Consider the following 15,000-nt stretch of genomic DNA (forward strand, 5'->3'; position numbering starts at 1 on the left):
GTGACGGGATAGATGGGGGATAGAAGGCCCGGGATGTGACGGGATAGGTGGGGGATAGAGGAGTGGGATGTGACAGGATAGGTGAGGGATAGAGGAGCGGGATGTGACGGAATAGGTGGGGGATACGGGAGCGGGATGTGACGGGATAGGTGGGGGATAGAGGAGTGGGATGTGATGGGATAGGTGGGTGATACGGAAGCGCGATGTGACGGGACAGGTGGGTGATACAAGAGGATAGAAGGCTTGGGACGTGACGGGATAGGTGAGGGATAGAGGAGCGGGATAGAAGGCCCGGGATGTACTTATGGGGATAGACGAGGTATCAAGGTTCAAGGCTAGATGGACGAAATGGATAGAGGACCAACAGAAGGGATAGTCAGAGCTCCGGATAGATATTATATCATGCGGGGGATAGACAAGATTCCAAGGGATGAAGTGGAAAGAGTCAATTTGATAGAAAAAAATAAACTAAATGTCAATAAAGGAATAAAGATGAAAATATAATAAAGATTAATAAAATGAAAATACGATGAAATACAGCCAAGTTTGAGTGTGGTTACTGTATACAATACAGTAGATAGGTGAATACAGTAGGGGGAGAGGGGACTTTAATACGTGGAATGTTACAGAATTTCTAAAATGCAATACAAATATAGAATTAGCAGGAAGCGAAGCCCCAAAAAGGGGCCGGATGAAAGAAGGGGACGACCGTATCTCGCATCCGGCCACTGTGTCTATAGTATCCAGACGCTGTCTCTGGTATCCGGCTAATGTCTTCCGTATCCGGCCACTGTGTCTATGGTATCCAGACGCTGTCTCTGGTATCCGGCTAATGTCTTCCGTATCCGGCCACTGTGTCTATAGTATCCAGACGCTGTCTCTGGTATCCGGCTAATGTCTTCCGTATCCGGCCACTGTCCGCAGTAACCGGACACCATCCTGATACAGACGAAGACGGGCCGGCATTTCCGCATACCTATAGCACTACCTACACACCACACCAGGGACGGGCGCGATTAAGAGCGTATCGCCCGCTTCGCTTCACGTCACTTCCGCCTCTAGCCAAAGCAAAATATCCCGCGAGACAAGACAGATATTAGAGAGAGAGAGAGAGAGAGAGAGAGAGAGAGAGAGAGAGAGAGAGAGAGAGAGAGAGAGAGAGGTATTTCCCTCTTATTGAATATCATAATTCCAACAAAATTACAGTCAGAGACGCACGCTCGCGGGGGTGCGCGCGCTCGCACCTGCCTTAAATACACGATCGGAGACGGAGACACGGAGCGGCCACCGCGCTGTGAGCGGGACAAAGGCATCAATTATATCGGGGGAGTCGCCGTTGACCGGAGCCGCCGGAGCGCTATCCACACACCGCGAAGGGAAAAGTGTGGGAAATTAATTTGTGGCAAAGGTCGCTGGGCGGGAGACATGAGACTAACTGGCTTATACAGGAGGGGAAGACGGGGCGTGTGTGTGTGTGTGTGTGTGAGTGTGTGTGTGTGTCATGCTACTGCTGGAGCTGGATAGTAGTAGTAGTAGTAGTAACAGTAGTAGTAGTAGTAGTAGTAGTAACAGTAGTAGTAGTAGTAGTAGTAGTAGTAACAGTAGTAGTAGTAGTAGTAGTAGTAGTAGTAGTAGTAGTAGTAGTAGTAACAGTAGTAGTAGTAGTAGTAGTAGTAGTAGTAGTAGTAGTAGTAACAGTAGTAGTAGTAGTAGTAGTAGTAGTAGTAGTAGTAGTAGTAACAGTAGTAGTAGTAGTAGTAGTAGTAGTAGTAGTAACAGTAGTAGTAGTAGTAGTAGTAGTAGTAGTAGTAGTAGTAGTAGTAGTAACAGTAGTAGTAGTAGTAGTAGTAGTAGTAGTAGTAGTAGTAACAGTAGTAGTAGTAGTAGTAGTAGTAGTAGTAGTAGTAACAGTAGTAGTAGTAGTAGTAGTAGTAGTAGTAGTAGTAGTAGTAGTAGTAGTAGTAACAGTAGTAGTAGTAGTAGTAGTAGTAGTAGTAGTAGTAGTAGTAGTAGTAGTAGTAGTAACAGTAGTAGTAGTAGTAGTAGTAGTAGTAGTAGTAGTAGTAGTAATAGTAGAAGTAGTAGTAGTAGTAGTAGTAGTAGTAGTAGTAGTAGTAGTAGTAGTAGTAACAGTAGTAGTAGTAGTAGTAGTAGTAGTAGTAGTAGTAGTAGTAGTAATAGTAGAAGTAGTAGTAGTAGTAGTAGTAGTAGTAGTAGTAGTAGTAGTAGTAGTAGTAACAGTAGTAGTAGTAGTAGTAGTAGTAGTAGTAGTAGTAGTAGTAGTAATAGTAGAAGTAGTAGTAGCAGAGTCCTGAAGCTTCAAAACCATGTGTCCGAATCCTGCCGGGATTCGAAACTTGGTACCGAAGTCGCCTCCTTGAACCATCTGTCGCTGTAGTATATATATAAATATATAAATATACATATATATATATATATATATATATATATATATATATATATATATATATATACATATATATATATATATATATATATATATTCGCCATTTCCCGCGTTAGAGAGGTAGCGTCAAAAACAAAGGACTGAGCCTTGGAGGGAACAATCCTCACTTGGCCTCCCCCCCTTTTCTCTGTTCGCCCCTCTCTGCATAATGAGGCAGCGCCAAGAACAGACGAAGAATGGCCTCATTTGCATACACTCACCAACTCTGTAGTTCTGCCATGTATACTGCATGTATTACACACACACACACACACACACACACACACACACACACACACACAAGCAAATAGACAGTTGTGTATATGACGAGACGAGTAAATACAAATATACAGACAGAACGACGTAGATAAGCGACAACTATAGATATATAAAGAGAGAGAGAGAGAGAGAGAGAGAGAGAGAGAGAGAGAGAGAGAGAGAGAGAGAGAGAGAGAGAGAGGATTGGGGACGACATAGAATGCCCCACGAACGATGACCTTGGTCAAATGCAAATTTATCCGGGGATGTTGACAAGCGGGAGAGGGAGACACACTGCGGCAGGTGGAGTGGGGGATCCTGCATGTGGAGGGGGGATCATACGAGGAGAGGGGGATCCTACAGGGGGAGGGGGATCCTACAGGAGGAGGGGTATCCTACGTATAGAGGGGTATCATACAGGTGGAGGGGTATCATACAGGTGGAGGGGTATCATACAGGGGAGGGGTATCATACAGGAGGAGGGGTATCATACAGGTGGAGGGATATCATACAGAGGAAGGGGTATCATACAGGGGAGGGGTATCATACAGGTGGAGGGGTATCATACAGGAGGAGGGGTATCCTACGTATAGAGGGGTATCATACAGGTGGAGGGATATAATACAGGGGAGGGGTATCCTACATGGGGAAGGATATAATACAGGTGGAGGGGTATCCTACAGGGGGAGGGGTATCACACAGGTGGAGGGGTATCCTACAGGGGGAGGGGTATCACACAGGTAATATAAACATTCTCTAGGCACAACCCCGGTGGCTGGGATGTTTTTGTTCTTGTTTTTGTTCTTTGCGAAGTAGCTGTAGCTGTTACCCTTGGAAACCCCGTTCAGTTGAGGAGGTGGAGGATAGTGAGAAACGTGGATATAGTGATGATGGTGATCATAGTGATGATGACAATGACGGAGACAGAGGCAATGACAATGATCAATTGTATTACAATTGTATTACAATCATTATAGTCATGATCGACTATAATGATTGTAATACAATTGTAATACAATTGTAATACAATTGTAATACAATTATGAACCCCCTTGATGACAACAGGTTCACATCATCACTACAATACACGGCAGTGCGCATATTGGGTTTTCCTTTCTGCTAAAAGGAACACTTTTGCTATCACCGCCCCACAGCTGTGGACGCCAAACTTTCCCCCCTTGGCTTCTAACACACTCCATCGCTCGTCCACGGATCAAAACCCCTTCTATCTACACACACACACACACACACACACACACACACACACACACACCAGTGAAGACTCAGGCCTGAGCGGAGTAGCAATTTGACTGACCAAGACTGTTGTGTTTGGGGAAGCTGATTGGATGGGTTTAAAGTGGTGGGTGATTTGAGGAGAGAGGAAGGAAAAAAATAAAAGAGAAGTAGGATATTGTCTGTTCTAATTGTCGAGTGGGTGTGGGTGTCTCTCTCTCTCTCTCTCTCTCTCTCTCTCTCTCTCTCTCTCTCTCTCTCTCTCTCTCTCTCTCTCTCTCTCTCTCTCACACACACACACACACACACACACACATACACACACACAGAACTGTTAAAGCTGACAGTGTACAGAAATATAAACAGCTGTAAGATCAAGACAGTTTACACAATGTGTGTGTGTGTGTGTGTCGGTGTAGGTGTAGGTGACCCTATACCCCACAGCTATCAAGCGGACGGACAAATAGCGATCACTGGAGCGATAAACGCGACGCGAAAAAAAAAAAAATCACCAATTTTTTTCGTCCCCGACGTACATCAACTCCAAGTTGAGAGGAAAATGGGAAATGGGAGGGTAAGAGGGACACGGGTGCAAGGGGAGGATGGACGGACGGTGATGAAAGAGAGGGAGAGGAGAGAGAGAGAGAGAGAGAGAGAGAGAGAGAGAGAGAGAGAGAGAGAGAGAGAGAGAGAGAATGGGACACCCGTCACCATTTTTAGAATTCTTGTCGTTAATGAGTTTAAAAAGAAATCACACAATTATATTTTAATATAATTTTTTTTTTCATAAAATAAGCACCTATATCATTTAATCACACGACCGTACGAAATACCTCATATACATACTCAAACTACCCATCTTAAAAATATTACACACTCAAACTACCCATCTTGAAAATATTACACACTCAAACTACCCATCTTAAAAATATCAAACAAAACACAACACAAACTCTCCAACTCAAAAATATTTTTAGAAAAATATATGCATGTATAAACTCGCGAACATTTTGCTTTAACAAGAAGCGTAAGGACCACTTTTAAAACACACACACACACACACACACACACACACCCGTGTCTAGTGGTGTCTCATTTGAACTTGCTTTATTGTGTTTGTGGCCCATGGTCCAATGCCTCTGGTACACACTGACAAGAATAATTGGGTTGGGGGAAAAAATTATGAAAAAAAAACCAACTGGCGCCTGTTGGAAAATACATCTGTTATACAGAGAATCTAAACCTATACGTAAGGGTTCGTTTGGCCATTGCACAAGGTTCGAATCGTACATAAGACCCGACCCGAACACCCTTTACGTATTTAACAAAGGCACCTATAGACCCTCCCTTGATTCACAAGATTCGAACCATGCAAGACCCCCTCCCATCGAATCATTCTCAAGCCCCTAGAGGTTCATTTAGCCACTGAACAAGGTTCGAATCGTACAGGACACCCGAACACCCTTTAGGTATTTAACGAAGACACTTATAGACCACCCCCCCCCCTGATTCACAAGATTCGAACCATGCAAGACACCCCTCACATCGAATCATTCTCAAGCCCCTGGAGGTTCATTTCGCCACTGCACAAGGTTCGAATCGTACAGGACACCCGAACACCCATTAGGTATTTACCGAAGGCACTTATAGACCACCCCCACTCCTGATTCACAAGATTCGAACCATGCATGACCCCCCCCCCCCCCCCTCGAGTCATTCCCAAGGGGCACTAGAGAGTCACAAGGACCTGAAACGCGAGTTCCACACAGCACCACAGGAGCGAACCAAACCAATGGTCATTAAGACCATGCAAAGGCGACACGCCCTCCCACCCTTTTTGAAAATACTCTTGAGCCAATTAGCGTGTGCTGATGAGGGGGCTTGAGAGCGCTTCCGTCAGCAGCTGGGAGATGTGTTTCTCTTGCCCCTCTCTTATATATATATATATATATATATATATATATATATATATATATATATATATATATATATATATATATATATATATATATTGCGGGGGGCTGGAAATCCTCCCCTCTCGTTTTTTTCAAATTTTCCAAAAGAAGGAACAGAGTGGGGCCAGGTGAGGATATTCCAAAAAAGGCCCAGTCCTCTGTTCTTACCGCTACCTCGCTAACGCGGGAAATGGCGCATAGTTTAAAAGAAAAAAAAGATATATATATATATATATATATATATATATATATATATATATATATATATATATATATATATATATATATATATCTCACATTCAGAATTCAACCTTTTCGAAACAAACAAAAACAAATCAAAAACAGTCTGCGTAAATATAATTTCTCTTTGCTCTCTAAAATCTATTCGAAAATTTGTAATGAAAGTAAAAATATAAACAGAAGGATATGACACTAACTGATCAAAGATTAGGAGGCATAAGTGATTAGGAACCATAGGTAATTAGGATACATAAGTGATTAGCATTCATAAGTGATTAGGAACCATAGGTAATTAGGATACATAAGTGATTAGCATTCATAAGTGATTAGGAATCATAGGTAATTAGGATACATAAGTGATTAGCATTCATAAGTGATTAGGAGCCATAAGGGATTACCGAAGGCAAAGAACATATGGAAATGGATTTACAAACGGACAGTCCATCATGGGGGTGGGGGGAAAGGGACTGAATAGCACTGAATTGACGCGAAGTGGATCATTGCCCGCACGGGCGTCTAACATAGCCTCCTGGCTCAACAAATCGGCCTTAAGGAAGCTGAAAGAAATGATGAAAACACACACACACACACGCTCAATATCAAGGGCCACAAACGTGTAATAACAGCAAGAAAACAAATACACCAAGCACACACACGAGACAAATACAACAAGCACATTCACTCCGTAGCAAAGACAACAAATTCATCCACGTTCCTGAGAGAGAGAGAGAGAGAGAGAGAGAGAGAGAGAGAGAGAGAGAGAGAGAGAGGCCCCCCCCTTGGGCAGAACAGCTGACGAACACAAACAAACACGGACGCCACCTATGAGCTATCGACCCAACTGGATTTCTTGAGGGAAATTCCTGGCCAAAGTTGGTGTTAAAATGCCGACAGAATGTAGGGGTTACCCCCCCAATCCCCCCTCCACAAGAGCTGCCGGCGAATCGTGGGCAACTTACCTTCTAATCCCGACCAATCACATCAGCTGGGATTGTGGTGGAGGGCTGGGGGAAGGGGAGGGAGGGATGTTGGAGGATGGGGGAGGTGAGTACAGGACGGGAAGGCTCTGTTGGAGGAATGGCGTGTCCTGGAGGGGGAAAGTATGTCGGAGGGATGATTGTGTTGAAAGGGGATAGGGCCAATTGGCTGGTGTTGGAGGGATGAAAAGCGAGTGTTGGAGGAGAATAAGAGCCACCGAGTTGGTGTTGGAGAGAGGGAGGACCTCTTGGCTGGTGTTGGAGGGAGGAAGATGAGTGTTGGAGGTTTGGAAGACCTCCTAGCTGGTTTTGGAGGTCAAGTGTTATATGTATGATGGAGAGAGACTGTTTGGTTGTGGACAAAGGCAGCAGCAGCCCAGATTGCTGCCTGGGGCCAGGGAGAAACACCTGATAGCCACTGAAGTGCTGATTCAACGCGTATTCGTGATTAACACCCCGCAGGGGGAGGGGGGGAGGTCATCCCCATAGCAAGTGTTGGAGGAAGAAAGGGAGAACTCCCTCCCTCCCCCCCACCCACCTCCCTGGTGTTGGAGAGAGTGAGAGAGAGAGAGAGAGAGAGAGAGAGAGAGAGAGAGAGAGAGAGAGAGAGAGAGAGAGAGAGGAAGGTGAGTGTTGGAGGGAAGATCTCCTCCCGTCCTGGCTGGTGGTTAGAGGTGGAGATATGGGTGGAGAAAGCGAGAGTGGTAGGTGGGGGAGGGGGGCCATTATAACGCTAGGTCGCTACACTCACAACCTGTTGGGGGGGGGGGGGGGGGGATAGGTGTGTGGGGGGGAAGGGGGTATGTGTGGGAGGGGGAGGTCGACTCACCCACCCTACATCCCTACCACTCCCCCTATCCCATCCCATCCCATCCCAGCCCTACGCCAGGATCCCCTCAGGCCAGTGGCATATCGACCGCTCGCAGTTATTCCCCTCTCTCTCTCTCTCTCTCTCTCTCTCTCTCTCTCTCTCTCTCTCTCTCTCTCTCTCTCTCTCTCTCTCTCATTATCCACTTCCTCCATCACTCCCTTTCGCCACCGACGCTCCAACGATCTCCCTCTGCCACTCCAACAGTCTCAATATATCACTCTCTCCCCCTCACTCCAACAATCCCCCTCCCTCCTACCCTTACTCCAACAGTCTTTCTCTCTCAGTCACTCCAACAATCTTACTCCACTGGCAATCCCACCTCAATCACTACAGCAACCTACCTCCCTTACCCACAACAACCTCCCTCATTCACTCCAACAATCTCCCCCTCCTTCACTCCAACAACCTACCTCCCTTACCCCCAACAACCTCCCTCATTCACTCCAACAATCTCCCCCTCCTTCACTCCAACAATCTACCTCCCTTACTCTCAACAACCTCCTTCATCCACCCCAACACTCTCCCCCTCCTTCACTCCAACAACCTAACTCCCTTACCCCCCACCAACCTCCCTCCTTCACTCAAGACTCTCCCCTCCCTCACTCTGCTCCTCCAACACTCTCCTCCTCCAACTCCTCTCGCCTCAGCCAATCGCCATCCACTTCTATAACCATGTTACATCCGGTATGTTGCGGTGGTAAATGGCTTGCGTTGACTTGGAAAGGTGACTCAAGGGATGGGTCAAGTGTTGCACCACAACACAAGGGGCCAAGTGTTCTGCTCAACACAAGGGGCCAAGTGTTGCAGTACAACACAAGGGGCCAAGTGTTCTGCTCAACACAACGGGTCAAGTGTTCTGCTCAACACAAGGGGCCATGTGTTGCACCACAACACAACGGGTCAAGCGTTCTGCTCAACATAAGGGGACAAGTGTTCTACTCAACACAAGGGGCTCATGTGTTGCAGCACAACACAAATGGCCAAGTATTGTAGGTAGCTCAAGGAACGGGCCAAATGCTGTAGTACAACGCAACACATTAAAGTGTTTCTTCTCCAAAACAAAGGACAGGCCAAATGTTGGAAACACAAGGGGGTTCAAGTGTTACAGTCAACACAAGGTGGTGTTAAGAAAGCCTTCCTTGTCTGCTAGGCAAGTATCTTTGACAGACAGCTAACAAAGCTAAGTTAGCGCCCTTGATTGAAAGGCTAACAACGATAAGGCAAGTGTTTTGTTTTGCTTAAAGAGCTAAGAAAGCAGGCTAACAAAAGCCAAGCAAAGAAGACTAACAAAGCCAAGCAAAGAAGACTAACAAAGCCAAGCAAAGAAGACTAACAAAGCCAAGCAAACGTCCTTGCTTAGCGAACTAACAACGCTAAGCAAGTGTCCTTGTTTAAAGAATCAGTAAAAAGTTAAACATTTGTTCTTTGCTTGGGAAGCCAGCAAAGGATTCCTTTGTGTTCGCTAGTTGTTAGTGTGTGCAAATGACGTCACCAACTGACAATTTTCCCTTTAACAACGTTACGATCCTTGAGCACGACGGTACGACCCTTGAGCACGACGTTACGACCCTTGAGCACGACGGTACCACCCTTGAGCACGACGGTACGACCCTTGAACACGACGTTACGACCCTTGAGCACGATAGTGCGACCCTTGAGCACGACGATACGACCTTTGAACACGACGGTACGACCCTTGAGCACGACGGTACGACCCTTGAGCACAACTGCACAACTCACGCCAGGTCACAGCTAAGAAACGCCAACCACGCAAGGTCACAGATAAGAAACGCCAGGTCACAGCTAAGAAACGCCAGGTCACAGCTAAGAAACGCCAGGTCACAGCTAAGAGACGCCAAACCACTCCAGGTCACATGTAGTACGATCTAATCACCAAGAGGTCAAACCCACTAAGCGAGCCACATGCATAAGACATAAGTTACACTTATCCCGGGTCAAGGCGAGAGGTCAGAGGTCGAGGGCAGAAAATGCTTCCACTTCCCCCCACCTCCCATCCCCCTAACCCCACCGGCCAGCACACAAAAGTGCGAACAACACGGGCTTCCTAATGGGTAGTTGGACCATCAGGGAGTGACAGAGAGCCGACCCTGATTAGAGATTCTCTTCTCATGGCCGGGAGTATTTTCTCTCTCTCTCTCTCTCTCTCTCTCTCTCTCTCTCTCTCTCTCTCTCTCTCTCTCTCTCTCTCTCTCTCTCTCTCTCTCTCACGTAACATGGTACCAGAATTTGTTTCATGTAATATATTCTTTCATACTATTCGCCATTTCCCGCATTAGCGAGGTAGCGTTAAGAACAGAGAACTGGGCCTTTGAGGGAATATCCTCACCTGGCCCCCTTCTCTGTTCCTTCTTTGGGAAAAAAAAACAAAAAGAACAAGAGGGGAGGATTTCCAGCCCCTCGCTCCCTTCCCTTTTAGTCGCCTTCTACGACGCGCAGGGAATACGTGGGAAGTATTCTTTCTCCCCTATCCCCAGGGATAAGATATATATATATATATATATATATATATATATATATATATATATATATATATATATATATATATATATATATATATATATATATATATATATATATATTATCTTTTTATTATACTTGATCGCCTTTTCCCACGTTAGCGAGATAGCGCCAGGAAACACGAAAAAAGGCTGCATCCCTCACACTCAGTCTCTAGCTGCCATATATATATATATATATATATATATATATATATATATATATATATATATATATATATATATATATATATATATACATATATTCCTAAGAGTCCATGGGGAAAATAAAACACGATAAGTTCCCAAGTGCACTTTCGTGTAATAATCACATCATCAGGGGAGACACAAGAGAGAAAGAACAGTCAGTTGATATATGTATATATGCTTATATATGTATATAAACGTATGATTTGCATAATGAAAACAGTTTCATATAATCATCGTTCTTGGCCCCTCGATTATTACACGACCCTAGGGTTGATAACTAGAAGTAAGTCATTTACAGATAAAGAAAATATTATAATCCAGAAAAATTACCCTCATCATCACACCGTAACACCTCAATACATTTTCCTTTTAACCAAAGCAATCTTGTCCATATATAACCTTTAATCCCCCATCCCTCTCTTCCCTTCCTCTTCTTTCACCCATCACTTCCTCCCCTTCTACCATCTCCTCCTAATTTATTTACCGACTGAATTAGACCTGTATTCAAATATGCAAATTCTTAGGAAATGCTATTAACCCGAAACAAAGGACGGTGCACGAGGGCGGGGAAGGCACACAAGCTGTGCCATTGTTGACATTGACCATCTCAAAACAACAATGCCCCTTCGGGACATTTATATTTCATGGGACATTTTCTTAAGTCAATTTAAAGTTTTAAGATGAGAGTTTGTGACTATAAAAAGCCCACCAATACTAACTTCTTTATAGCCTGATGTCTTTGTGCGTATATATATATATATATATATATATATATATATATATATATATATATATATATATATATATATATATATATATATATATACATAAGGAGCTGTGGTTTCGGTGCATTACACATGACAGCTAGAGACAGAGTGTGAGGGGGTGCCATTTCATGTGTGGCGGGGTGGCGACGAGAATGGATGAAGGCAGCAAGTATGTCTGTGCATGTATATGTATGTATACGTTGAAATGTATAGGTATGTGTATGTGAGTGTGTGGGCGTGTATGTATATACATGTGTATGTGAGTGTGTGGGCGTGTATGTATATACATGTGTATGTGAGTGTGTGGGCGTGTATGTATATACATGTGTATGCGAGTGGGTTGGGCCATTCTTTCGTCTGTTTCCTTGCGCTACCTCGCTAACGCAGGAGACAGCGACTAAGTATAATGTATATATATATATATATATATATATATATATATATATATATATATATATATATATATATAAAATATACAATCCTTTAATTCAAATAATTTTGAATCGACTTTGCTTTCTGATAGACGTACACTTACACACACACACACACCACTTCCCTTCATCTGAATGAAAGAATACATGCATTCCTGGAGGGTCTTCCTTATGAAGGAAGAAAAATGCAGCACGCATCATTCTCCCCCCCCCCCCTCTACCCCCCCAAACCCCCCCACCACAGATGGCATTCACCAAGCCTTAGTCCTTCAACCCCTCCAAAACAAGGCACTCTTCCCCACCCCCCCACCCCACTCCTCCTCCTCCAAACTCCCACTCCACTTATACAACACATGAATCCTTCAGACGTTTATGGAGTCTTGCCACGTTTTCTGTTGTAGTTATGGACACTTAAGCAATACGTTTTCTCTCCAACACACGACATAAAAAGCGTTCTCCAGGGCCCAGAAGAGGATTCATAATATATATATATATATATATATATATATATATATATATATATATATATATATATATATATACCTCGCAAATGCGGGAGACAGCGACAAAGCAAAATAATAATGAAAAAAAAAAAAAAAAAAAAAAAAAAAAAAATATATATATATATATATATATATATATATATATATATATATATATATATATATATATATATATATATATATATATGTGTGTGTGTGTGTGTGTGTGTGTGTGTGTGTGTGTGTGTGTGTGTTTATTTAAACCATTTCCTGCTTCATGATCGCCTAATATGAACGCCCCCACAGCGCTTAGGAAGCTGGCCACGTCCATCGGACCAAGCCACGGGTTCCAAAATAGAAAACGCGTCTGTCTGTGTGCATAGAAAACAGACCTATACCCTTATACATGACCCCGTTATTCCAAACATCTCCTTGTGTCCACCTCACTGAGCCTCATTCCTCCTCCAGATGGTGTCGTCGAGGATGAGCCTGGTGGCGGGGTGCCTGCTGGTGGTGCTGGCGGCGAGCGGCGCCACGGCCCTGCCCCAGGGGAACCCGAGGGAAGGGGGCCCCGACAGCAAAAACCCCGTCTTCAACGTGTGGGAATACGCCTTTCTGACAGGACGGTCTGGCGTGGCTCCAGCCGCTGATCCACCAGCAGCGACGTGAGTGTTTCACTGTGTTGAGTCCGCTTCCCTCCACTAAGTAATCCCCACTCCCTCCACTAAGTAATCCCAACTCCCTCCACTAAGACATTCCCACTCCCTCCACTAAGTAATCCCCACTCCCTCCACTAAGTAATCCCCACTCCCTCCACTAAGTAATCCCCACTCCCTCCACCAAGTAATCCCCACTCCCTCCACTAAGCAATCCCCACTCCCTCCACCAAGTAATCCCAACTCCCTCCACTAAGTAATCCCAACTCCCTCCACTAAGTAATCCCAACTCCCTCCACTAAGTAATCCCCACTCCCTCCACCAAGTAATCCCCAATCCCTCCACCAAGTAATCCCTACTCCCTCCCTATGGAATCCCCATTTTCCTCCTCACAGACCCCCCCCCCACCCCCCATCCTCACCCAGGGACAACCCCTTGCCTTAGGCAGTGTCCAGACGGCCGGTCCAGCTATAGATTTTTCATTGTAATATCGACATTGTCGCCTGTCCTTCATGCTCACCTGGGAGATGCTGGCCTGCCTTCCTTCTTTCATTCCTTCCTTCACTCCTCCCATCAGCTCACGTGGGGGGCGACGCACCTCTTCCTTCCTTCCTTCCTTCCTTCCTTATAATCACATTATATGGAAAATGTGTGTGTGTGTGTGTGTGTGTGTGTGTGTGTGTGTGTGTGTGTGTGTGTGTGTGTGTACGAAACGACATTTTACACCATCAATTTAGTAAATTTATGAAGAAAATTTTTTTTTTTTTTACCGATTCTAAAAATAAAAAATAAAAATACGAAGAAACCCACTTCCCGTTTTTCTTGTTAGGGCCGCCTCCCTCTTCGACGAGGTCACGTGATACGCAAGACACTCTCTCTCTCTCTCTCTCTCTCTCTCTCTCTCTCTCTCTGCGTCCTGTGAATAACGCCACACGAGCGAGCACGGAAACCCCCCGTCCCTGCGCTAACAAGGTCGTTGGCGAATACCTTAGCCAGCCATCAAAAAAAATGGGGGAGAGAGAGAGAGAGAGAGAGAGAGAGAGAGAGAGAGAGAGAGAGAGAGAGAGAGAGAGGGGGGGGGGCTATCACTATCCTTCTTCTCCCCCCCCCCCCCCGACGTACGTACCCTTTCTGAAAAGGGGGAACTTGAGTCACACTATGGGACCCTTTCTCAAAGCTGTCCTTGGGTCAGAATCACTTACGACCCTTTCTGAAAAACGGGGTGTGGGTGTGTGTGTGGGTGTGGAGGTGTGTGTGAGGGGGTGTGGGTGTGTGTGTGGGTGTGTGTGTGGGTGTTGGGGGTGTGGGTGGGGGTGTGGGTGTGTGTGTGGGTGTTGGGGTGGGGGTGTGGGTAGTGGTGTAGGTGTGTGTGTGGGTGTGGGTGTGGGGAGTGTGGAGGTGTGGGTGTGTGTGTGTGGGTGTGTGTGTGTGTGGGTGTGTGTGTGTGTGTGGGTGTGTGTGTGTGTGGGTGTGTGTGTGTGTGGGGTGTGGAGGTGTGGGTGTGTGTGTGGGTGTGTGTGTGGGTGTGGGGTGTGTGGGTGTTGAGGTGTGGGTGTGTGTGTGGATGTGGGTGTGTGTGTGTGTGTGGTGGGCCCGTCCTGGGGTAAAACCAGGACAACCCTCCGACACCCCCTTCCTCCTCTTTCTTCCAGACGTCCTGGAATAATCAATCAATCCAACAAACTTTCTTAGGAAAACAAACACAAAAAAAAAAAAAAATCTTACATGACGCCAGATTAGGAACAAAAAAAAAAAAAAAAATAAAAAAAAAAAAAAATAAAAAAAAAAAAAAAAAATAAAAAAAAAAAAAAAAATAAAAAAAAAAAAAAAAAAAATAAAAAAAAAAAAAAAAATAAAAAAAAAAAAAAAAATAATAATACCCTTGACCCCTAACCCCGTTCCACACAGTCATTCTCTCTCAGACACTCCAACAATCTTACTCCACTGGCAATCCCACCT

General features: G+C 44.9%; 1 protein-coding gene and 1 long non-coding RNA gene across 4 annotated transcripts in view; one reads left to right on the forward strand and one right to left on the reverse strand.

The window, feature by feature from the left end:
- Nucleotides 1-15,000, reverse strand: part of LOC139757411 (uncharacterized) — a 158,133-nt gene that overhangs the window by 89,732 nt on the left and 53,401 nt on the right. The window lies entirely within an intron of this gene.
- The window catches only part of hdly (hadley), a 44,004-nt gene that overhangs the window by 21,094 nt on the left and 7,910 nt on the right, over nucleotides 1-15,000 (forward strand). For both annotated transcript variants that reach the window (XM_071677875.1, XM_071677876.1), the window contains exon 2: nucleotides 12,854-13,050. In XM_071677875.1, the coding sequence (XP_071533976.1) occupies nucleotides 12,854-13,050 (197 nt within the window). The remainder of the gene's footprint in view (nucleotides 1-12,853; nucleotides 13,051-15,000) is intronic.

Source organism: Panulirus ornatus, chromosome 26, assembly GCF_036320965.1.
Source record: "Panulirus ornatus isolate Po-2019 chromosome 26, ASM3632096v1, whole genome shotgun sequence".
Taxonomy (NCBI): Eukaryota; Metazoa; Arthropoda; class Malacostraca; order Decapoda; family Palinuridae; genus Panulirus; species Panulirus ornatus.